The sequence below is a fragment of the Hermetia illucens genome, chromosome 6 (assembly GCF_905115235.1).
Source record: "Hermetia illucens chromosome 6, iHerIll2.2.curated.20191125, whole genome shotgun sequence".
Lineage (NCBI taxonomy): Eukaryota > Metazoa > Arthropoda > Insecta > Diptera > Stratiomyidae > Hermetia > Hermetia illucens.
Window position 1 is genome coordinate 35,437,560 of NC_051854.1, and position 24,691 is coordinate 35,462,250.

At 40.5% G+C, this 24,691-nt stretch overlaps 1 protein-coding gene across 6 annotated transcripts; it reads right to left on the reverse strand.

The window, feature by feature from the left end:
• Positions 1 to 10: 10 nt before the first annotated feature.
• LOC119659475 (serpin B4-like) lies at positions 11 to 22,854 on the reverse strand. 6 transcript variants are annotated; one of them, XM_038067584.1, is made up of 4 exons: positions 22,699 to 22,854; positions 10,480 to 11,381; positions 7,776 to 7,917; positions 6,750 to 7,526 (listed from the first exon to the last, which is right to left on the reverse strand). In XM_038067584.1, the coding sequence occupies exons 1-4, from the start codon at positions 22,712 to 22,714 to the stop codon at positions 7,363 to 7,365; spliced, it is 1,224 nt and encodes a 407-aa protein (XP_037923512.1). In that variant the 5' UTR covers positions 22,715 to 22,854; the 3' UTR covers positions 6,750 to 7,362. The 6 variants fall into 6 exon arrangements, with proteins under 6 accessions (XP_037923513.1, XP_037923511.1, XP_037923512.1 ...); XM_038067586.1 differs by lacking the exon at positions 22,699 to 22,854 and adding an exon at positions 11,445 to 11,898; XM_038067582.1 differs by lacking the exon at positions 22,699 to 22,854 and adding an exon at positions 11,440 to 11,897.
• Between the last annotated feature and the right edge of the window lie 1,837 nt (positions 22,855 to 24,691).

Genomic DNA, 24,691 nt, shown 5'->3' on the forward strand with positions numbered 1-24,691 from the left:
AAGAACTGTAGAATGAATAGGGATAAATTTTATTGCTCATTGAGTTTAATTGAAAATGCTCTGAAGAAGAATTCGGTAACAACACTAATTTCATTTTAAGTCCGTATAGTTAACGCTGCTGCCAGTTAAGTTTCGACAGCAAATTTAGCCATCTTAAGATAAATGAGCGACAACTTTGCAGAAGTCTTAAGTCCAACATATTTAGGGCTATACAATTTTATTTTAACTACTTAAATATAACAATTTGTTATCTTCTTAAGATTTTATTGTGAAATTTATAAACTAAAAATAGGTAACACGACCAATGAAGTGAATCTCAGATTGACTTTTGACAGCATATATGCAAGGCCGATCGACTTTGAAGATGTTCGTACGTGGTGGCGGAAATACAGCAGAAACTGCCATTATACCTATTCCTAAAATATATTGAAAGAAAACCAATCAATGTAATGTTATATTGCTGGTCTGGGTATTATGAATTTGAATGACCAAAATGCAAACTATTATTATGATGAGTGAATATACTATGCTCTACTTTCTCCTCTGCATGTGTATTGCTCCGAATCGAATAAGTTTCAGTTTATTCTTTCCACGATTGAAAAGCTTGTTTCCCAAAGGAAATATAAACATCTGTGACGGTATTTCAGGAAATAAGGTTTTCAATTTTTATGTTACTTTGCATTTCATATGTTATTTTGTTTGTCAGAAATACTATTTTAAATGTGTACGATGTGCCAGTAAATAGAATTTAACTTAAGCCTTTTGCTTTTTTAGAAATATCCAAACTATTTTTGCGTTTCCACGGATTTTACACCTATTGAGTATGCAAGCAATTCGAATAAATATTTATATGGACTTAGTGTGAATGGTGTTATGTTAGAAATAAATAGTATACATGCCTTTATTAAAAAAGAAAACAATAAAATAATATTAAATTGATTTGTCACTTGAAATTTGCAGCGTATGAACCACATCAATTTGATTATATCCATAAATAAACCCAAATGTATAACACCATAGCTGCCTCGCGTAGAAGGCTTTTCCGATTTGAACGCGTGTGTGAGGATAGCCCGTGCCAGTGAATATGTGAACTTGTTGATAGATATCTACGAGGAAGCAGCAATTAGCCAAGGAGGTCCCTCCGACCCTCCACGAAGCGTTAATTGGTGTTATAGCTTCTAGCTCTTGTGAAAAAATCGACTTTTTCACCGTCTGAATAATTGTTCCTAAAGTTGTCTGTTTTGAGAACCGGTAATCTATCGAGCCAATTAACCAGCCAATGCAACCACCTCGAGCAGTGCCCTCCGGCAACGTCAGTATGAAATTTGCAGAGGTAATAGGCACGGCAGGAAATGATGGAGTGTGTCCTGAGATCCGTTCATTTTCACCAACTTTGATACAAAGTAGTTAACTATTTAACTTAACTTTGATACAAAGTAGTTAACCATTTCTTCTCTTCTCAGTTGGATTTTGAGGAAGTACTTCTTTTTTATATCAATAAGGAAACTGCCATTTGGTATTAAAATTTGAAAGTGGAGGAATGTGTAAGTATAAATTCTTATAAATTAATTCCGGTGGAGCGATAAATTTAACAGCTGAAGCACGAAAGTGTCATTTGGTTTTGAAATTGTAAGTCTAAGACGTGCCAGAACAGCCTTCTATAAATCGATTCCTGGTGATGTGAAAATAATTGCGGTTCGCACACGGAAGTGCCATTTGATTCTCAAAATTTAAAAACCTCACGAATTCAGACGCAATTATAATTTCTTTTAATTAATTCAATGCATCGCGAATAAACCCCAACCCAACAGAAACAATTATGAATCGACATATGTTTTATAGAATTTTAACAGACGAGTCGGCATTCATTAGAAAATTGGTAAACTCCACACGTTATCTGATGTTTGTTATGTTTGAGCCTTTATATTGCCACATCTCGCCAGGTTGTCACTCTAAAGCTCATAATTCCCACTCATTCCTCCTGCCCTGCTCTTTGTAGCTTTTGATTCCGGTGCTACTAGCTAATACATTCACCACCAACGGTGTGAGTCCCAAATAGGTTATACTCTGTAATGAAAACCCGGCATAGTGAATACCCACACCTATTTTACTGTCATTTTGTCATCATAAAGAGGAAACTAAATAAATAGATACGTGGTTTGCCACCAGTTCGAATGATGTGCGTTCTGCAGTACAAGAAAAGCAGATAGTGCTTTCGACGATTTTACTACGGATAGTATCCTAATCCATTGTATCCATTAAGGCATCAAGAACAAAATAGATTTAAACCCAAATTTAAATACTTTAGAATGCTGCATTTAATAATACCCGCTGACGCAACAATCCATACTGGATCAGAGCCTTGAAGTGTGTTAGAGCATTTCATTCAAGACCGTAACGGTACAATACAGTACACTGTATGTAGTCACCGTTGCGCTCGCCCGAGATTATTACCCTGATTTGACTCAGATACTCATTCACAGCTGAGTCGACTGATATCTGACATCCAGTCATGATAACAAATCCCTCTGTCACCAGTGAGCTTTGAACCGTCACCTTCCACTACGACAGTCCAGCGCTCTAACTACTTGAGACACTAATTATGTTGAACGTAAGGCTTCTTTTGAAATTCCGCCCATTTACACTAAAAAGTTGAAATTATCTATCAAAACTTACCGTCCAGCAATTTTAACCATGTTGGACTTAAGATATCGCTCTATTTTTCATAATTGTCCATAGATGGCCTCAAATCAAATCAAATTTGCCATGATTCACCTCAAATAAGCGTGGCGAAATCGTTTAATTGTCTAACGAATCTAAATGCTCAAATTTTACAACCGAATACACATTCCAATTTAAAATTTTAAATCAATATAACCACACTTTGATTAAGTTTCTACCATCCGAACACGAGACCTAAAGATTGAGCAAAAATCGAATTAAGTTCAGTTAACTCGGTGCATTCCCATATAGTGGTAGAAAACTTGGGGCAATGTAAGCCCATCATAGTTAGCCCTATTAGCCCTAAGTTGTGCAGTAAAAACAATATATATTGAATCCTTTAAGAAAAGCAGTTTTTCTCTATGTAACAATGTAAACAAAAAAAAAAAAACGAGGAAACCAATTCAACGCCTCTCACACCCAATTTAATCGAAAACAGATAAACCTTACGTTCCGAAATTTAACTGTAATTTGGTTAAACCTTTTGTAACCAAAAAGTGGCACGATTTTTTTTTCAATTTTAAGGGAATGTAATTCAAGCCTAAGCACTAATGCTAGGCTGTCGTACGGAAGGTCGCGGTTCAAATCTCACTGGTGGCAGTGGAATTTGTATCATTGACGACGGATACCAGTCGACTCAGCTGTGAATGAGTACCTGAGTCAAATCAGGGTAATAATCTCGGGCGAGCGCAATACACACCACATTGCCTCCTATAGGGTACTGTAATCTTGTAATGTACCGCTTCGGTCTTGAATGAAGTGCTCTAACACACTTCAAAACCCTGATCCAATTGGATTGCTGCGCCAACGATTATTATTATTATTAATTTTATTTCTCGGAATATGGTCATATGGAATATCAAATCGCTTAATGAGTAATGAGTAGAACTAACATAATTTTCAATATCAGTTGTAAAACAGGGAAGTTTGTTACAACGGTGAATTTTTCTGACTCGTATTTGGAGTTTGAAAACTCAAATTTGATACTTCGGGTTTGAGTCTTCGAACTACGGACATTTTTAGGGAAACTGGAGAGGTGAAATGTACTGTCCGCTGTCGAGTAGTTTTGGTTTAAGATTCCACCATAGCTCCGAATTGCAATCAGAAGTTTATGAACTTAATGGAGTAACACAAAGTTGGAGAGTTTATGTACGTCTAGTTCGAGATGCGCTACCTTATTTTATTACTTCGTTGAATAAAGTGCCCTTCAATAAGAAAACGCCATTCCCTGGCTATTCCTACAGTGCCACAACCAACTCCACCGAAGTGGACCTGTGAGGAATCTCGATAAACGGATCTTGAGTAGATAATAATAACGTAGTCAGGCACAATTTCAAATGAAAATTCAAAGTATGTGAACAAGGTGTAATTATAGTGTGAATCTTTTTGCTAATCCGCAAACGATACGTTACTGTGGAGATATTGAATCACCGAACAGTAATATTAAAATATTGAATACCGTCCAGTTATTTTCCTTTTATTTCGCTTTGTTCATGAAGTATATACGTTAAATGCATTGCAATGCGAAAATTTAATAGAATTATATTCACCAAAGGTGAATAAAAACATCCTACATAACTCTAAATTAAGAAGACTATGATTAATTTAGTCCTATTTGTGTAATTGACAAAGAAAACTAATCTTAACTAGGTGAAGTATAAACCAAGATGACTTCTAGACTATACGCAATGGCTAATGAGATACGGATACACATACATGAATAAACAACCAAATTAATAAGGATATAAACCTAGCGGCAACAAAAGCCGTTGATTAAAGTTGTCTTCTAAGTTGAACAAATAAATGAAGTTACACTTAAAGTTAGTTCTCTAGTTGGATGCTAGGAGCTGGACGAGCATGCAGATCAAAAGTCCACAACAAAAGTAAGAATTACAAACTGTTTATTTTCAATTACATGTCCGTCCATTTCGCATCATCCAGAACAATAATTAGTAGAAAAGCACCCCAATAGGCCGTGTAGTATTTAACTTATCCTAATCAATCATAAAACGAATTACTGAATATGAAAGAAAATGACAAAAAATGAACCGATAACTGAATTACTAATTGAAGAGTCGTTAGTGTGAATTATTATAATAGAAAGAGGAAGATAATAAAAAATAAATTAAAATAATAAAAAAAAGGGAAATTAGATTGAATGGGTCTAGAATGAAACATTTTATCGCGTGAGTTGCAAAAACTTTGCGTTGAACTCTTCGTTTTGCTTCATTGCAGTAGCTCATTCATAATTTTGCTCGTGTCTACTTTGAAACTCATTAGGTTCGGACGGGCCGCCGCAGAGCTACCATATCAGCGGGCCCCCCATGAAGAAGAAAGGAAGACGGGGTTCACTTGTCGCGTGGGTGATAGAATCAACTCGGGGCTAATCCTCCCCCGGCGATCCCTCTGTGGGTTATTTTTTTGTGATTTTGTCCCTTTCTTTGTTAGGTCGTTAGGCAGTTTATTTCCCTTGGGAAAGAAAGTTTTGGAGATATCAACCAGTCTCGAGACTTCACGATTCTATTAGAGTAGATTACTCCGGGTTTGTTTAGGAGTTTGGCTATTTAGTCAAGGTATGTGAGAAAATCTCTATGTCCTGAGAGGAAGATAATATTTTTGAATCAAAAACCTCGACCTGAATCACAAACCTCATCATCGCTCGACTAAATTCAGTTTCTTGGAGTCAGATTTGAATTTTGAAAATCATTTCAATGTGAGTTAACATTTTTTAAACTTGAACTCCAATCTTAATTGATAATATACGACTGCGTTAGAATTTTGTGTCATTATTATTCAAATTCAAATCAAGTCACAAGAGAAGAGATTCCGCAGAATATTCGACCCGCCCAAGGTCCGAATGCCGCTCAATGCAAATCCATTTTTGCGGCCTGTGAATCTTCCCGAAAAGTACGCCCATGTAAAGATGTCAGAATTTCCTATATAGCTTTTTACCATTACTGCCGAAACGTAAAGTAAATTGAAGGATTGTCCATTCACGCATCAATTTCCCACTTTATTGTTAAAAACTGATTGATTACTTGAAAAGTCACAAGTAACAAACTGGTTGCACTTGTAATAGAAAATTTTCCATCTTGCTGCCAAAATCAATTATGAAGTCACTTTAAAAACTTCCTATTGGTTATTTGTAACTGGTTGCCTTATTACATGGATTCACCCACGTAGAAGTGCAATAAGAACACGATAATACATCAACAGGTGCTTGGAACGTACTGTGATCGAACCGGATGATTCATTTTTGTCCAGCTTTTTTACTAGTTTCACCTTCTTTGTATAGTTTTCTTGATAGCCTGTTATCATTTCTAACTACAAGTTCACCCTCGACAGAGTAGAGAAGAAAACGCACACATACGACCTAGAAAATTGTGGGAGTGATACAAAAATTATACCACTGTTAAAAGGAACTCAATGTTGTGAAAAGGAAGGTACAGTCCTACTTTTTCTGGGATTTCGACAACACTCGAAATTATCAAGCTAGAGAAGATATGTCGAAGATATTCCACTTATAAATAAAAGGCTCAATATCCGGAAATGTTTAGAGACTAGCACTAGTTTGTACAGACCATGAACGAAATTTACGTTACCTGAACATTTTTAAGCGGAGCACTCGGTCAGAAAAGACTGTGAAGTATTTCAGTAGTATTTCTCAAAATTTGGAAAAAATGTATCAGCACTAACATTCCAAATGAAAGGTTTAATTTCTACATGAATCTTCTGCAATTATTCAAAATATAATCATCGATAAATGTGAAAAATGTGTACTTTATTTAGTTTGAGCTATTATGTTTCTATGCATTTACAATACAACAATTTTCTTTTTACGATTTCCAATCTGTGTCAACTCTGCTCACTCAACGAAATACCAAGTCACTCACTTTTAAATCTTTTTATGGAACCGTTGAATATTATGTCACCACTTTTAGTATCCAGTAAGGCATAGAAAAATGGATGATCGCACACCATCTCCCGAGACAAAATCAAACACATGCGGGCAATCATTATACCTATTGAATAAAGTCAGAGTGTATGTGCTAGAGAATGGTTTAAATGAATGTTTGGAAGGTGAAACCCCCATTGAATCTTATAAATAATTAAGTTAGGATAAGCGACACAAAATGCATTACATTTAATCATAAGACTGCTCGAAAAATGTACAATGGTTCAACGTAGCGAGGCAAAGATAACAGTTGAGATTACTTTCAGATAAAAATTGCAAAAATTTTATGCATTTGACTAATTTTTCGTCTTGATTCACATTTTCAACGTCTATTGTTTGGAAGAAAGTGGATGTTTTACGATACGAAAAAATCTTATAAATTTGCCAGTTCACCACAAACACAACATTTGAAAACTTATATAAATATCGAAAGAACTAGTTTGCGTTGATAATCATTTTACGTTTTCGAACGAAATACATTATAATCTAACACAAGATAACTGTGCGATTTGGATCTACATCAAACATTCCAAACTTCCCAATGCATTCCTTCCGTTTTCAAAAACTATTAATATTAACATACTGTTTCGGTAACGAAACTTTCAATATTTCATATAAATTCACTGACGGTTACTAACTGCTTAGTATGTGGACCTGCTACATGTGTTATCTATGCAATTATTTTCTTAAAGTTCATCGTGAAGCTTATTGGGCTGATAAGATTTTAAACATCCAAGGAAAGCCACAGAAGGATCTTCGTTGCTTGTTGCGATAAGTGCAATAATAAATGCATGATCGGCAATAAACTCTCGCGTGAACTGAATGCAACGTTTGCGAATTACATGCCCTGCTTTGACAAAAGAAATCAATTTTCTAAAAATTGCTTTACGATAAATCACATTAACAAGTGGTAAGATAGATTAGTGAGTGTTTAACTATATAAAGTTTATGTATGCAGATTAATTGTAAATAAAACTTGTAATTTGATCAATAGTGATGATGCAAGCGTAAAAGCATAGTGGAATGAATAATGAAGGAAACAGATTGCGACTTTTAATACTACAGACACAATAGAAGACGTGAATGTACTACATATTACCTGTAGCTGCTGCTGCTTCTGCCCCCTCCTCGTTGACGTCGATGAAGGCTTTGTGTATGACCTTAGAAACCTTAAGTGGTTCGGCAGAATTGAGTAATCCTGAAAAATCTGCATTGTCCGAAAACATTGAGCTCATACCCATCTGAAATGTACAAAAAGAGGTGCAGGCATAATCGGAGTAGAAAAAGTTAGATTACTATATTACTACTATTACTATTACTATATTACTATTATTAGGATTCTATATTCTCACTCAAGAGACTTTATAGCTTATCTGCCCTTAGAACGCAAAAAACAGTTGTCGACACTATTGTTGTATCAGTCATCAATCAACCATTTCTAGGAATTTGAAGTTTTGTCTCACCCTCATGTCACAAATAGGTAAACCGCGTTGAATCATTTCCATGTTGTCTTCGATAGTAACAACAATATCTATTCTTCGGATTTGAAACAGTATTTTAATCCTTCAATTATTTTAATCTTAACGTATTCTTAAAAAGGTTTAAAGAGCTTATTGGATTACACGGTCTGAATTCACCGTAATTTCGGTATACGTATCAATTTGCGATTGCTAGAAAATGATCAATTGCAAATGATTATGACGTAGGTATCGTTGCTTCATTTGCAAGCAAATGTCAGAAAACATATTCATTAATTTACCTTCTGGGATGGATACTGTTTAACTCCTATGTGTGTGAAATGTCAAGTGCCTTTGACAATTTCAAACTAGATCAGAAGGGTATTTTCGTGAAACATAAAGATGAGAAATTTTCACTTTGTTTAGAAAAAATGTATTTTTGCAGTGCAAGAGATTGAACTCGACTTAAGTCTCGGTTGCAGATTGTATATATTCAAATATTCTATTGCTTCCTTTTTACCTTCGTTAGCTATCAGACAGATTTTTGCATCATACTAGTTATCAACATATGTATTTCATGGTAAATGGACTCCCAAACTTTCCCAGCAAAAAAAAACCAATAAACGACATTTCTTTCGCTAGGGTGATATTTATGCCTTTTATCTTCAATGGTTACCCTGAAGAATGCGGTAAGTTGTTCGCGAAATATTGAAGTTGTGGAGGGATGAACAGATCGCGCAAATGCCGCACAGCAGAATTCCGAAAGAAATACTGCATGTACTCCCTCAAAGAAAGCAAATAATGCGATCGCTGAATCGAGATGACCAGAAGTTGTGTATCCGGAGGGCCCATATATCACATCTTCCAAGTAAATTCATGCTACGGCGGTTCTTTGTAGCCCATATAGGAAGTTTCCAACCCCCATATACAATGATTGGTAGTAATCGTGTGGAGTTTAAAGGGGGCTCCTCATAAGTACATATAAAATGAAATGAAGAGCTCCATTAGTACTTTCCGAAGTCGTAATTAATTTTGACATGTCTCAAAGAACAGGAGTTCGGGGCTATCAACGGATCTGTTATTTCGCGGAATCATTCAACTATCAAACCCAAAAATCTGAAAAGTCATTAAGCTGCTCCTATACGAAATCTATGCGTCATCTGACCACATGATAAAGTTAATAATAATATGTTAGTATACTTTTTGAAAATTGACTGGAAACGCCACTTAAGTTCATCCTTTAATCAAATGAGTTACAACATAAAAAAGGATACTATCAAGTTTGATCGTATCCCTACTATTAATGACGAAGTTATAGTAGGCCAAAGACATTGAATATCACATTAAAATGAATAGTCTGACCTACTAAATGCATATACGGTAGATTACGAGCAACGTACAAATGGAACTACTGTGCACCCGAATATCCCTTCTTAAGAAATACACAAAACCTTTCATGCCTGACGCATCGAGTTTCCGGATTTCGACTTGTTTGTATTTGTTTTAAGTGAACTTCTGAGCACGTACTAGATAAAGTTTTAATCTCCCGTTGGGGCGCCAGACAATAACGAAGTGAGGTAATTATCGATACAATAGCTTCCAGAACAAATTAATTGTGTTAACAGTTTTTGAAAAATATTACCCAATTGAATTTATAACTACATATGTTCCAGTGGAACCGTTGTGCACCCCAAGACTCCTCACACAAAAGAACAAAACCTTCTCTACCTGGTGTTCAGCTCGCAATTTTCTGACTTGGTTTGCCGTTATTACTTGCAATCGAATTTATTGCTATATTTGCTGGTAACATTATTAAAGACGGAGGTGCCTATCTACACTGCGGCATAATACACCTGAAATCCATCGCTAGGAAGTATCAACTTGAGGGGATTGAGATTGTTAGTTGAAATTTCGCCGGGGAAAAACGACAGTGTTTCGAAAGGTTCTAGAAAACTTAATCTTTTCTGACTTTGACCCTTCGAAAGATACATTTTAATGTTTAAGCTTAGATGAAAATAGTGAAATCAAATTCTTCCCCAGGTTTACTGACATCTGCGTGCCTGCTCGTCCAAATTATGGTCGTATACCATTGCGATCCTGTGCTAACACACGAGATACTTTTGTCTAACGAGGTGAGCGGCAGAAGGGACAAAAACATAACCACGACCAAAGTTGAATATTGGGCTGATGGTGTACGCGCGTAGTATTATTCCTCAAAAGTAGGATTGCACAAGAGGTAAATCATGACAAAAAACATGATAGCTAAATTTTCTGATGTTGGAAAATGTGGTGGATATATTGTATAAAATAAAAATTCACGTAGATATACTGTAGTTGTGCACTTACCTCTGATAGAACATCGTTTAACTCAATACTGAATTCTATCTTGAACTTTGGCATACTGACAATAACTTCTTCACTATGCATTCGCTGTCTCAGTTTAAACAAATCCATGGAACGCAGTTTCGCTTCTAAAGAAGGTAGACCAGTCTTCGAGTTGGGTAGAATAATTAGCATTGCAAGATCCTCATCGCGAAATGGAAGTTCTACAGCGGCAGCGTCTAAGTCCTCGAAAACACCATAAGGGTAGTGGGCCTTGTTATTAGACATCATGTCAACTTTGACCGATTCAGTTTCACTCGTCCAGAAATCAGCTTTCTTGGTCAGTTCTTTCCTAAACTGATTCTTCCAGAATCCCTTAAAATATATAGCGTTCACCAAAACCATCATTGTATTCGAATCTAAGTTGCTGGGATCAATTAGATTCTGGATCTTGTTGTTCGTCTTCGATTCTACCCAGCTATTGATAGTTTTAGCAGCGACGTCGCTCTGTGAGAAATTAATGACGTCTGCTTCCGAGCTGAACACTTTTTCTGAAGCTTCCACGAATGAGGGTTGCAAATTCTTTCCTGATTGTACATAGACTTTGTTCGCTATCGATAGCATTGAACTGGCTTTGTACTTGCAAAGAAGACGACGGAAACTTTCCTTGGATTCAGTGGCATTAGTAGAAATCCTTAAAACCGAAGCCATCTCTTCCTTAGTTCTCCCACCAGCGCCCATGTAGGCCAGTCCCAGGGCGGTGTAAATGGAAAGCGGCGATAAAACCACGTTCTGCTGCTCTTTGCCTTTGATAACGTGCTGATAGAGATCAAAAGCGAATCCCGAAGATGGATTCGTAATTTCTGAACCAAATGAGCTTGACATTGTTCCGCGTGAAAAGATTAGGAAGAATGTGATACAAAAGGCTGAAATGAATAGGATAACACTAATTACATGCGGATTTGAGTTCCAAAAAAAAATTACCGTACGTTGTAGGGTAAAGTAAATTCATCGACAGGTGCAAGCTAATTAGAAATAAGGCTTTCTCGCTAACTTTACTATCAAGAAATGACCAAACGCTTTTTCAATTTTTCTCGAAGAAATGATGATTTACCGCACAATAAACTCTACACGTCGTCCGCTATCAAAATTCAATTCGAGTCTGGAATGTCTTCGTTTTCGCTTATTGGATCAGTTGTGTACGTAAGTAAACACTTCGATGGTGTTAGGCTCCATGACTCACCCGTCGATTAAGATAAAATTATGATGTCAACAAATACAATGGCGATGATTGACATTCCCAGCCAACATTCTCAGAAAAAACTGCGTGCCATAAACATATTACACTCGCAGGGGCTGGTACTTCACGTCCAGGAAACTTTCCAAATAAATTCTTCTAACCGAACTTAAATGACATTGTTTTTGAGGTTTACGGATTGAAGGAATGTTTTTCGTTCAGTTTAATCTCCAAGTACATGACATGTCGTCCCTAACGAAAATTATTGAGCATACTTTTAGGGTAAGTTCATTTGTAAATAAGCTCTTCAGGTCGCGAGCTGCGATACACGACCGCACTGATAACAGCAAACAACGGTCTTATGAGGGCCGCCCGCCGCCAAGAAAATAAATGGAAGAAAGAGAGCATAGAAGTGTGACGACAAGAAAAGAAATAGAGGGAATGTCGTATCTCATTTTTTCTCATCTTTTAGTACTTTTCCAATCAAAGAGATATTTTCCATCGCTTTTTAATAGTTACCGAAACAAACTATGTATGTGCGGTGCAAAATTTCCTCATAAAAAAACCAAACTTGTTGGTTACTGCTAAAGCAATATAGATGGCATTAGTACTGAATTTTCTCAGTACTAATGCCATTAAATTACAAAATTTATAACGAAAAACCGCTGGATCAACGTTATGTGATGAATATTGTCCCAAACACTTTGTATGATGAACTTGAAACAGAAAGTAAAGATAAATTTATGTAAACGTTAATTCGTTATAAGATCCCAAAAAGTTAAACGAATTCAGAAATGCAATAAAAACGCAGCCCACAGCAACGTTCATCGCAACGGCTACTCGAATCCACGAAACATTTTCAATTGTTGCAATACAATTTTTCATAAAATATTTCTACACTTTAACAAATTCTATCAATTCTGTTTCCCGCCATATAAAAACGATTCCATGCGTGCCTGCCTTGTTGGGATTTTCTATATAATATATTTCTTTTTTATTTGGAGGTGGAAATCTTATCTTATCACTTCTCCGCCTATATCCCCGCGGCACCACCGTGAAATATTACTTCGCGAGGAAGGCTCTGGTTTACACCAGCACGGCTAAGTCAAGCATCCCTCGGGCTTTTCGGACTCGGTCCAGTTTCTGCAGCTTTTCCTGTACCGCGGCTATTGTTGCGTTTATCGCATTCCAATTTGCTTCCGACCTGAGCATTTCCTCCACAAAATAATTGGTCCGCTAACTGCGTTGAGGGCGTCGTTTATCCTCCCTCTTTCAATCGCGAATTTCGGACAATGGAAAATAACATGGTCCGGGTCCTTGGGTGTGGCTTCTAGTGGCTTTTCGGAAGCCCGCAGTCACTTCGACCGGATTTTCCCTGGAAGATCCAGGCATATCATCTCCGTGATCACATACATTGCCTTACCGGATACTTACTTGGCAACGTCCCTGGTTCACTGTTAATATATTAGGCATCAACCTTGCCTCCTTTGGCACGCTAATGCCGAACACTCCGTCATACATTATATTCCACAACAGGGGCCCCAATGCGGAGCTTGAGGATCACCTGCTGTCACAACATATTCCTTCGGCCCATCATCCGTCTCGCACCAACGAAGTCTCTCTCGATTATCCGAGCTAAGTAACTAGGGACACCCACTTTACCCAGGGTGTCTTTAATCTAACCCCAGTTGGCTGCGTTAAAGGCATTCCTGACATCCAGTGCCATTACCGCGCAACCCTTACATGCGGCCGATGCCTCCCGAGCTAGGTTCATGGCCGTTGCTATTGCATCGATAGTGGACGGTGCTTTGTGAAACGAATACTGCCGCTTTATCGGAGCAAATCGCTAGCTTTACGAATGGAAGCAGCATGTTGTATGTCACCCTCACCAACATTTTATAGTTTCTAAAAACAGATAAGGCGATATGAAGAGAATGCGCAGGTAGTTTTTGGGACTTCGGTAGCAGAACTAACATCTGTCTTTGCACTGGGCGGGAAATACCCCTTCCACCATGCATCATTCAAATGTGCTTTTGAACCATGCGGGCCTGATTTTAGCAGCCAACTTCCGAATCCCGCCCAATTCCGAAGCTTTATTATCCCCAATTCGTCCCCAAATCTCCAATACTTTCTCCTTCGTCACCCTGGTGATTGTGAAGGCAGCTTGTTGAACCGTTCGCTGAGGTCCACTTTCTTCCCGTTGCGGGAAAAGGATTGCAATTATTTTGAACAGGAGTTGCAGGCACATCACTTGGGGTGATCTTTATCCACGAATCTTGTTCATTACAATCTTGTAAGCCCCACCCCACGGGTTCGTATTTGCCTCAAGGCACAACTGCTTGTAGCAATTCCCCTTACTTTCCGGTATTGTCTTCTTAAGGCTACTTGTAAGGTCGCGGTATTCTTGTGTTCTGGCTTCCCTCTTGTCCTTTGGCAAAGTGTCCTCGTTCGTAAACATGACGCTCTCAACAGCGAGATTTCTTAGTTTCACCAGCAGTTCGGTTTCCTACTGTGGAGGAACTTCCGCGACGGCATTATAGAGTCGCATGCCTCAATTACCCGCCGACATAGCTAGCTCACATTTTCCAGCATCCTTCCTTTCGAATCATTACCTCCTTCTTAAATCGCTAGGAAAGTCTCTTTCTCAATAGCGCCAGTGGACCCTCCAGCTATCGTAGTTTTTTCTTACTTCTGTTGCTCACTCGAGTGTCGCCTCCTTAGTTTCTGATGTCCAGAAAAATGGCCTGGTGTCCACTGAAGGTGTAAAGTTTACTCATCCGCCAGAACATCTCCCTCACCAACGAGGTACTGTGGTAAATTAGATCGACGATTGAGCCTAGCTCTCTGCCTCGGAAGGTGGGCACGCATTCAACGTTGAATGGAACGATGTCCAGCTCCGCGAAAGTTTCAAGCAGGACTTGGCCCCTGGTGTTTGTCATGTAATTTCGATAGGGTTCACAGATTGCAGCCACATCCACATTCGACTCTTGAAGGCTTTATCAGTCTTGATCTGCCTTGCAATGGCTATGGTTGATTTGTATCAACCTCATTTAGCCCTACGAACCTGCTCCCTCCTATATGCTAGTCGCCTGCAACGCGCTGGTCGTCCGTTCCCTTTTTCCTTTTGCACAACATGCATCGCGGATTTCCAGATCAGTCTTTGATAAGGTGGCCGTCATCTCCATACTTCCTGCACCTTCTAGACCTGCTGCTGCAAAGTGACTGAAACCGGGGCATCTAAAGCATTTCTTGAGAGATACTTACTTCCTAAGTCGGCACACGACCCAACCTATTCTTACCTTGCCCGCGATAATCAGTTTAATCCAAGCTAATAATAGCGCACAGATATCCTCTCGTGTTGTGACCTAGTCTAGGTCTTTGCACTCGATTACTATCTGTTGTCTTCCAGATTTTACTCCAGTTTGCTTCCCTAGAATTTTTTTCATCTTGCCGCGAAAACTATCTGTCGGCCCTTTTTGCAGTTTACGAGCTGTCGACTCTCCTCCTTTTGCCAAAGTTGAGGTCGTAGTCAAAGAACTACCCGGAACTTTCATCAGCTCAGCTTCCTTCGGCGAAGAGGCTGTTTTTTTTTGGCTGCTTGCTGGGCACCGAGTGGTTCACTTATTCCGCCTCTACTCAGTTTGCTCGCGTTCTCACCTACCTAATGTTGAAGAGACGTCACCTGTGTCTCCCGCGTGACTTTGCTACATGACACTTGGACGTTTTTCTCTTTCACCATGAGAGCCATGATATTTTGGTGGATATTCCCCCTCTCCTTGATGAACTCACAAGTTCAGGGAACAGGTTGAACCACGACACGGGCAACGTGCAATCGAAGCTTCTGAAAGAGGCGGCAAGTGAAACCCCGGGCAATATTATTGTTGAAACCCGGGCAATATTATTGTCGGAATGTCTAATTAAATCGAATTATCTTATAGTAATGCGCAATGCTGACCCCTGACTTCCCCCTGACTCCCTCTTACAGTGTACTGTAGTATACCGTTACGGTCTTGAATGAAGCGCTCTAACACACTTCAAGGCCCTGATCCAATATGGATTGTTGCGCCAACGATTATTATTATATCTTGTAGTAATTGAAAGGTCCCAGTGTAAAATTTAATACTTAAGGATCAGGATAGACTATAATATCTTAGTTGATCAGGTACTCAGGAAGGGCACAACTTATATAGGGGAAATACGTATTTACGAATAAAATTAATATATCCCGTTTTAGAAATCGAAAGTGATAATTTCTTTAACGGACCCATTCTCAGAAACTACTCAACTGAAAAATCTGAAAAAAAATCAAGAAGTTACCACCATATGGGGGGTCAAGCAGTGTACTGCAGGATAGACTGATGCGGAACATAGCTCCCTGAGGCCAACCTATCTTTGTCTAAGGATGAGTTGTCTCTCCTCTGGGACGGTGTGTGCCTTTTCAGGGGCCAAGCCTCTCGTCTACCAAGACCGTTAGTGAGTGGTGATAGCCACACCCTGTACGAGGTGACCCTACTATTAACAAAACGCTACGGATCTAGACTGGGGAGTCGAAAAACACCTCCCCCAATCCAGGGTGTCATGCGAACCGTGCCCATTGGATAGTCTGCAGTCGGGGGTAACTGACTGTATTCGAACGGAGCCTCACTGATACCTGGTCGCCTCAGTGAGTAAGTTAGATCTTACCGTGCTACGGGGGGCTATGGCACGGCGGACCTCTTAACCCCCATACTCGTGGGAATCAAATGAGTACTAAATTGGAAAAAAAAACAAAAACCAAAAAAGCGGGGCCCCGTACCGCACCAAAACTGGTTAATCAGGTGGAGGCACGTCTCCGAATTACTGAAAGCCAGGTGACTACACCCAAGAAGGGAGAAGTTGGGACGTCAAGCAGTGGATCCAAGGTGACCATTGGTATACTGCATGGACTACAGCCAACGAACACCACTGCTCAAAGAGCAGGGACCAGCAAAAGCACGTCTGAGATAAACATAACAGACGTCAGGAAGGAGACAGGTCTCAGTGGCGCCGGGGTTAAATGGTACCTGCGCTATCTGAAGGAAGGCCTGAAACCAGAAGAGGCCCTTAAGAAGGCTCAGGACAGACCTAAGCCATCTCTACCAGAGCCGAGAAAGCGGGGAGCAGCAGAGATCAGCCCGCATGAAGGGAATGCCCCCAAAAAACCCAGACCTGAACCCACGGGAGGAGAAAACCCGGGCAGGTCAGGAGTGAAGGCAGGACCCAGGAAGCCCGGCATTAGCTATGCTAGTGCGGTCAAGGGCATTCGGCTGGCCATACTGCCAAAAAGGTTTCCCGAGCAAATACTCACTCGGGAGGAACAGGAAACCATTGAAGAACTGGTCGTCAAGCAGATGATCAAGGGATGGACGTCGAAACTGGTGTTCACCGGGATACGCTTTCGACCAGGCCTTATACTGGTGGACTGCGCGACGGAAGGTACCGCAGAATGGGTCAGAACCATAATTCCTAGATTGCCAGGCTGGGAAGGGGTGGAACTGTCAACATGTGCTGGAGATGATATACCAGGAGCCCACATGGTGACAGTTTTTCTCCCAAAGGCCGCGGCAATAGTAACAGAAGACCTCATGAGACTCCTAATTGCTCAGAACGAAGATCTCCATACTCGACTATGGAGAGTCTTCAGAAGCAAGGTGGAGGGAAAGGGTAAACTCCTCACGATCGGGGTAGATGACCGATCCCTAGAGGCAATTAAACGTCGGAGTTGTCATATCAACTACCGATTTGGCAACATACCCGTGCATGTGCACAAGGAAAAGCCAAGGAAAGAAACCTCGGAGGAGGCATCGGGTGGAAAACTTACCGAGGTCCCTGAAGAAGTCGCGGAAGCCATAGAGGCGGAAAGAACGGGATCAACCAGGGAAATAGACCTGCTGCCCAGTGAAGAACAGAAGCTGGACGACCTAGACCTAGGACTGCTAGGGCTCGGGGTGGATAGCGACGCGCAGGAAAGCGCCATGTCGGAGGAGGAGGGTGACACTCCGACAGTGGAGAAGAGCTCCAAACAATAACGGAGCCAATGGCCAGCACTAGGATAGCCCAGATAAACCTCCACCATGCGAGAGCTGCATCTGCAGTGATTGCAAGGGCAAATTCCAAGGAGAACATTGGAATAGTGCTGGCTCAGGAGCCCTGGGTGTACCGGGGGCAGATTCGCGGTCTGCAAGGAGGAGACATGCAGGTAATTTGGGACTCGTCTTGTGAAAAACCAAGAGCTTGCATAATTCTCAAACGTAATCTAAAATACATATGTCTTTCAGAGTTCTTAACCGGGGACCTTGTGGCTATCCAAGTCTCATTGGAAGCCGGGAGGAGCACTCGAAAGGTAGTGGTAGCATCGGGATACTTCCCAGGAGACGAGAGCCGGGCTCCACCGGAACAAGTCGCAAAGCTGACGGAGTATTGCGAGGAGAGGGCGTTACCACTTCTTCTCGGCTGCGATGCCAACGCCCACCACGTAGTGTGGGGAAGCAGTGACACTAATCGTAGAGGTGAGTACCTTCTCGAATTTATTCTTAGTAATAAGTTAGAAATATACAACGTAGGGAACACTCCAACATTTGTGACCAGCACCAGACAAGAGGTACTAGATATAACTCTAGGAAATACCCTAATGAACGGGATGGTCAGGAATTGGAGGGTGTCGGATGAACCCTCAATGTCTGATCACAGGATAATCAGATTCGACATTGAGGGTAACTCCGAAATAAAAAGAATAATAAGGAATCCCAAGAGAACGGATTGGGAATCCTACACAATGCACCTGAGCAACAACATTGCCCACCTTCAAGGGAGCGGTGACATCAGGAGCGAATTAGAATTAGAAACGGTGGTGGAAGACCTCAACACAATCGTCATTGACGCATATGAGGCCAGCTGTCCGGCCAAGACAGTCAAGTCATCAAGGGATGTACCATGGTGGAACAGAAACTTAGCCAGAATGAGAACGGAGGTACGAAAACTCTTTAACCGGGCAAAACGAACCGGGGACTGGCGGAGGTATAAAAATGCACTGACTGCGTATAGCAACGCCATCAGGGAAGCGAAACGGAACAGCTTTAGGGAATTCTGTGAAGGGATTGAAAAGATCACAGAAGCAACTAGGCTGTACAAGGCTGTAGCCAAAGACGGGAGAATATCCTCTGTCTGCTTGAAAAAGGAAGATGGGACATTCACCGAGAATGAGGAGGACAGGGTACACCTGCTTCTCAGAACTCATTTCCCGGGGTCCTACCCCTCGGCGGCAGGCGACAATAATCTGCCTGACACCCCAACAACGAATAAAAGGGGAAGGAAAGAGAGCTGGAAACTAGCAAAAGAGGTATGCTCGGAAGCTAGGCTAAGATGGGCAGTGGGAACCTTTCAACCAATGAAATCTCCCGGAGCAGATGGCATTTTCCCTGCACTTATCCAGAGGGGCCTAGGAATTATCCTAGAGTCTCTTCTGAGGGTGGTAAGGGGGAGCATAGCACTGGGTTACATACCAAGGGCATGGAGACGGGCAAAAGTGGTCTTTATTCCGAAGGCGGGTAAAAAGGATCCTTTTCACCCTAAATCTTTCAGACCAATCTGCCTAACATCGTTCGTACTCAAAACGGTGGAGAAGGTCATAGACAACTATATTAGAACTAACGTTCTAAAGCGTAATCCCTTACATCACTGTCAACACGCTTACCGGGCAGGAAGGTCAACTGAAACTGCTCTGTATCAGCTGACAGAGGTACTACGGGACGCCATTGAAACAAAAGAAATTGCACTGTGCGCGTTTTTGGATATCGAAGGAGCATTCGACAACACATCGCACACAGAGATACAGGATGCCCTGAGCCGCAAAGGAGTGGGAAACACCCTGGCACTCTGGATGGGCAAAATGCTAGAAAGCAGACAAATAGAGGTACAAACAGGTACAAATTCTATTATCATGAACACCACTCAAGGCTGTCCACAGGGCGGAGTACTATCGCCGCTGATGTGGAGTATGGTAGTGGATGAACTCCTGGACGTGTTAACTAATACTGGAATACAAGTCCAGGGCTACGCGGACGACATTGTTCTAATCTGTAGGGGCAAATATGAAGATACCCTATGTGATAGAATCCAAACTGGATTAAGGGTTACTAGTGCCTGGTGCAGGAAGGTGGGACTGCGGATCAACCCAACCAAAACCACCATAGTACCATTCACTAGGAGGCGTAAGCTGGATCACCTGAAAGCCATAACATTACATGATATGGAGGTGAAACGAGAAACAGAGGTCAAATACTTGGGAATCACGCTAGACCAAAAATTACTCTGGAAGACACATGTCGGAAACACTTGTCGGAAAGCCACGAGGGCTCTGATGACTTGCAGATCCATAGCAGGAAAAAAATGGGGTTGTAGCCCGAAGATACTACTTTGGATATATACTGCAATAGTAAGACCAATGATTACCTATGGAGCGGTAATCTGGGCAGAAAGAACCCAACTCAGCACACAAGCCAGGGAATTACATAAGCTCCAAAGGCTGGCTTGCGTGTGTATCAGTGGGGCAATGAGGACATGCCCAACGGCATCCCTGGAGGTCCTTCTGGGATTAACCCCTCTCCATCTGCACATACAGATGCAGGCAAGGAGATCAATATTCAGGATGGCCGGTAGCATGAGTGAGGCGGGGAGCTGCCTAAATCGAAGGAAGATTGATATCCATTCTAGGCGGTATCCCGAATTACTGATACCGAGGGACAACATGACAACGAGGTTTCACTTCGATAAGAAGTTTGAAACACGTTGGAGTAACAAGACAAACTGGGAAAGCGTGGCTGTGACATACGGCTTAAACCAGCAACTGATTACTTGGTACACTGACGGATCCCTCACAGCAGAGGGAGCGGGTGCCGGTGTCATTGGTCCAAGGAAAATGTACTTTGAGCCAATGGGCAGGTACACTAGCATATTCCAGGCGGAAATTTACGCCATAGACAAATGTGCCTCATTTAATCTGCAAAGGAACTACAGGGGGCAGAACATAGCTATTCTCACCGATAGCCAAGCAGCGATCAAGGCACTTAGGTCCAACCAGGTGAACTCTAAACTGGTATGGGAATGCCTTGAGAGACTGAATACACTCGGCTCGTCCAACAAGGTCTGGATACTTTGGGTTCCAGGCCATGCTGGGCTGGAAGGCAATGAGGCAGCGGATGAACTAGCCAAGAAGGGAGCAGGGATGCCTTTATACGGGCCAGAACCCTTCTGTGGAATCGGAAACGGTTTCATGGCTATGAATCTAAGAAACGAAGAAAAACGGTTGAGGGAACTATATTGGGCGGGCCTACCAGGGATGGAGTAGTCCAGGGTGCTTATTGGGGGATACGAACCCATGCGCACAAAGGATTGCTTAAACCTCACCAAAAAGAACCTCCGAATCATAGTGGGAATTCTCACTGGTCATTGTCGGCTGAACTACCACCTAGGGAAGCTAGGGATATCTACGGACACTGCCTGCAGGTTTTGTGAGGAGGAGGACGAAACCTCTATGCACGTCCTGGGACAGTGTCCAGCACTTGTGCAAAGCAGGTCGATACATCTGGGAGAACACTTAATACCAGATGCAAAGCTGAAACTTCTGGAAGTGGGGAACATACTAAAGTTCCTAACGGTTACTGGCCTGCTTGAGATACTATGATCAACAGGTACACTATACCCAGTAAAAGGGGCACAATAGTTCTTCAAGGACGCGGTGCGACTTTCCCTTAACAAAATAATAATAATACCACCATATGGTGTGCCTAGGCTCCCAAATAACCTCCATACCGATATCTGTTCAAATACAGTTAACAATAGTATATTACTATAATATTCAGTAATTGGCTGCAGTACTCTCTTAAATTCATTCTAAGACCACGAGCAGCAATGTAGCTACAATATATAGCTTCATGCTACCAAGTTTGGTAGAAATCGCGCTATTACTAACAAAGTTATAATAGGTCGAAATTGTCACTTCTTTGGAAATTCAAGATTTTGAATGTCAATATCACCCGAAAGTGGATTTTCTCACATAATATATGCATATATTACGTGTTACGTACTGATGGGACCAATTCACACTCAAATGTCTTTATAATAGAAATACACAAAACCTTTCATACCTGAAGCGTCCAGCTTCTGGTTTCCTGACTTGTTTTATTTCGATTTCAGTAGAAAGCGTGGATAAAATCGACAAAATTGTTGATTAATTTTGTATTATTTCTGAATATAGAGTCTTCTTCAAAACATAATAAAAAATTGATTATTATCTTCGTAAATTGTTTGTATTTTAGATAGAATCAAAAATCTTGCATTTTTCGATTTCTGACTTGTTATACTCTTGCCTCAAGGTATATAATCCCGTCTATTTTGAGGCATCTAATATGGAGCTTTGAACTGTTGTTAGCTCTTTAGATGATACAGAAAGATATTTAGGAAGGCGAAAATGGCTATAAAGATGAACACTGCCAACGTAGAAGCACCCACACACTATGCATGCACTAATAATAAACGAACTTGATATACTTTTCGGTGAAATCATTGTTAAAATACCACATCATTCAATTCTAATCAACTCAAACCTTTTCCTTCTAGCATCCAAACGAATACCAGACATTTAGCTTAGAAATAAAATGGCAGCACTTTTTGATAATAGTTGTTAACTTTTTCAAGGATAGCTATGTGGAAACATACTTCTTAGGATACCAATATGTATATGCAGATGAGTGTTCACAAATATAGGCCATTCATGATGTTACCTTCGCCTGCCTCGCCGCGGACATGTGCCAATTTCACTACTATTAGACGTTTTTTACATGAGATAAGGAAAGGTCAAAGATCGGCAGACAGATAAAGATGAAAATTATTCATCCGATACCCTTGAATAGGGCCATACTAGACAGACATATTAGAAACGGACTATGCTTATTTCCTAAATATAGTGTGTAATTTTTCCTGTTACTTACATAGTGTTATAGCCATTTTAGCTGATTATTGATCATGTATCTATATATTCAACTAGAAAACACCTTACCCCGAATCTAATTACGTAACACTGCACAAGTTTGCCATTTGAAGTAACGCGCACTTATGGGAAAGCACTAACTCCAATCAAAGAATAAATTTGTGGATAGCTTGGGTTTCTTGAAACTATGATTATTGGGAGGGTTACCAGCTTTTTGAATTGGAATGGTTTTAACCCACTACATCCAGCGCATTCGATCACAAACTACCAGAAAGTTGAATGAGTAAAAGTGAATAGAAATTAATAGTGTTTTCTGGAACTATTTTCGGGATTCTGATTTAAACATACTACCAGAGAAAAAATCCACGAGCATCCATACTAAGGATCTGTTAGCCTTAAGAGGGAAGATACCTGGAAACTTAGATTTTTTCTTTTCATCTAAATATGTTGGTAATCATCCGTATAATATATCCACAACTGGAGAGAGAGTGGCGACCTTCAAATAATCTCTCACACACTGATTCGTTTTTGTGCAGTTAACGAGTATCATATATGCATTAATCAGTGTACAGGTACACCTTCACGGGGAACCTGAAGTATTACAGTATAGAATGGAAGCACGAATAGCTGTAGGTCCTTACAATTATCGACTTGTCATTATTGAAACTTTAAACGTGTTTTGCTCAGAACAATGTTTTACAAATTGGGGTGCAAGATAACTCTAAAAGTGCTTTGTGTGTGTCCGTCTAATGGCGGCTGCACTAATTCGAGAAACACCTCGCTGCGCCATTCAGTAGATGGCGGGCTCAGGACCACCCATCCGTGAACAAAAGTAGTTGTATTAGCTGAAACCAGTATAGATGCAAACTTCGCGGTTACAGACAAAAAAAAAGAATAATGCCATCTGTAACCGCTTTTGGTCATGCTACTCCGCAAGGTGGGGGCGCGAGCCAGCATTGAATAAGATCGCCTCGAGAATAGAGGCGCGAGGTAGCGTCTAATGAGATCGTCTCCACACTGCGATTAAAACCGACGTATTCCACCATAAGGATATATATCTACATTGGAAAATAAATAAATTCGTAACTAAATGAACAAAATATAATAATTTTAGTGCGGTAACTGGTAAAATTATTTAATTTATTATTTTTATTTATTTTCGGAAGAAAATAGCAAATATGGACCACAAAAGAATTTGTTTTTAACGTCGCAGATGGTGAATCAATCCACAATATTATACAATTCACTAGAAAAATCGTGAACTCTTTTCATTTTAATATTTAATATCGGCATTTAATAATGTTCAATACCAAATTGGAAACCAGTATTCTTGTTCATTCGATCGGACCAATACACCACACAATTCACCAGCAACCACTTTTGCTACTCCGGAGGCAAATTCGAAAACACCTCCGCCATAATGTAGTTCATCCCCTTGGCTCCATAAAATTAATGAATTTGTGATGATGGCTCGACAACGAATTGAATGAATTCTTCGATGGACCACAGACAGATTTTAAAATACCTTTCAAAATATGTGTATCGCGAAGAGGGGTTTTTCTGTTGCAGTTCTGCTCTTGCTCTGTCTAGCTGCTGTTAAGGAACAACATTTTGAGCCATGTTATAACTTTTATAGGATTCAAAGAACAGCGTGTGCAAGTACTACCGGGGTTCTGCAGTCCGATACGACGGTAGATTTTAAATTTGAGGCATTTATTGATGCGTCGATCACAAAGAGCGTTTTTTTTCTAGGTTTCCTGAAAGGATTTAGCGATTTGTTTATGAAACAAGTCGGAATACTGAAAGTGCGGGGCGGGTATTAAGGTTTTGTGTTCATCTTATGTATATAGCTACAAATCCAACATATTCCCTCATATTTTTCCAAACTACAAGCCATACGTACATAGTACAACCATAGATATTATCCTCACCCTAAACTAACAAACTGCCATTTCCGAATCCTTTACATATATATGCACGTATATAAATTGATC

Coding starts and splice junctions, on each gene's coding strand:
- LOC119659475 (XM_038067582.1), bottom strand. CDS start 11,467: ATGAATTTACTTTACCCTACAACGTACG. Junction 11,382..11,439: donor ACTTTACCCTACAACGTACG/GTAATTTTTTTT, acceptor TATTCATTTCAG/CCTTTTGTATCACATTCTTC. Junction 7,527..7,775: donor AGAAGCAGCAGCAGCTACAG/GTAATATGTAGT, acceptor CTTTTGTCAAAG/CAGGGCATGTAATTCGCAAA.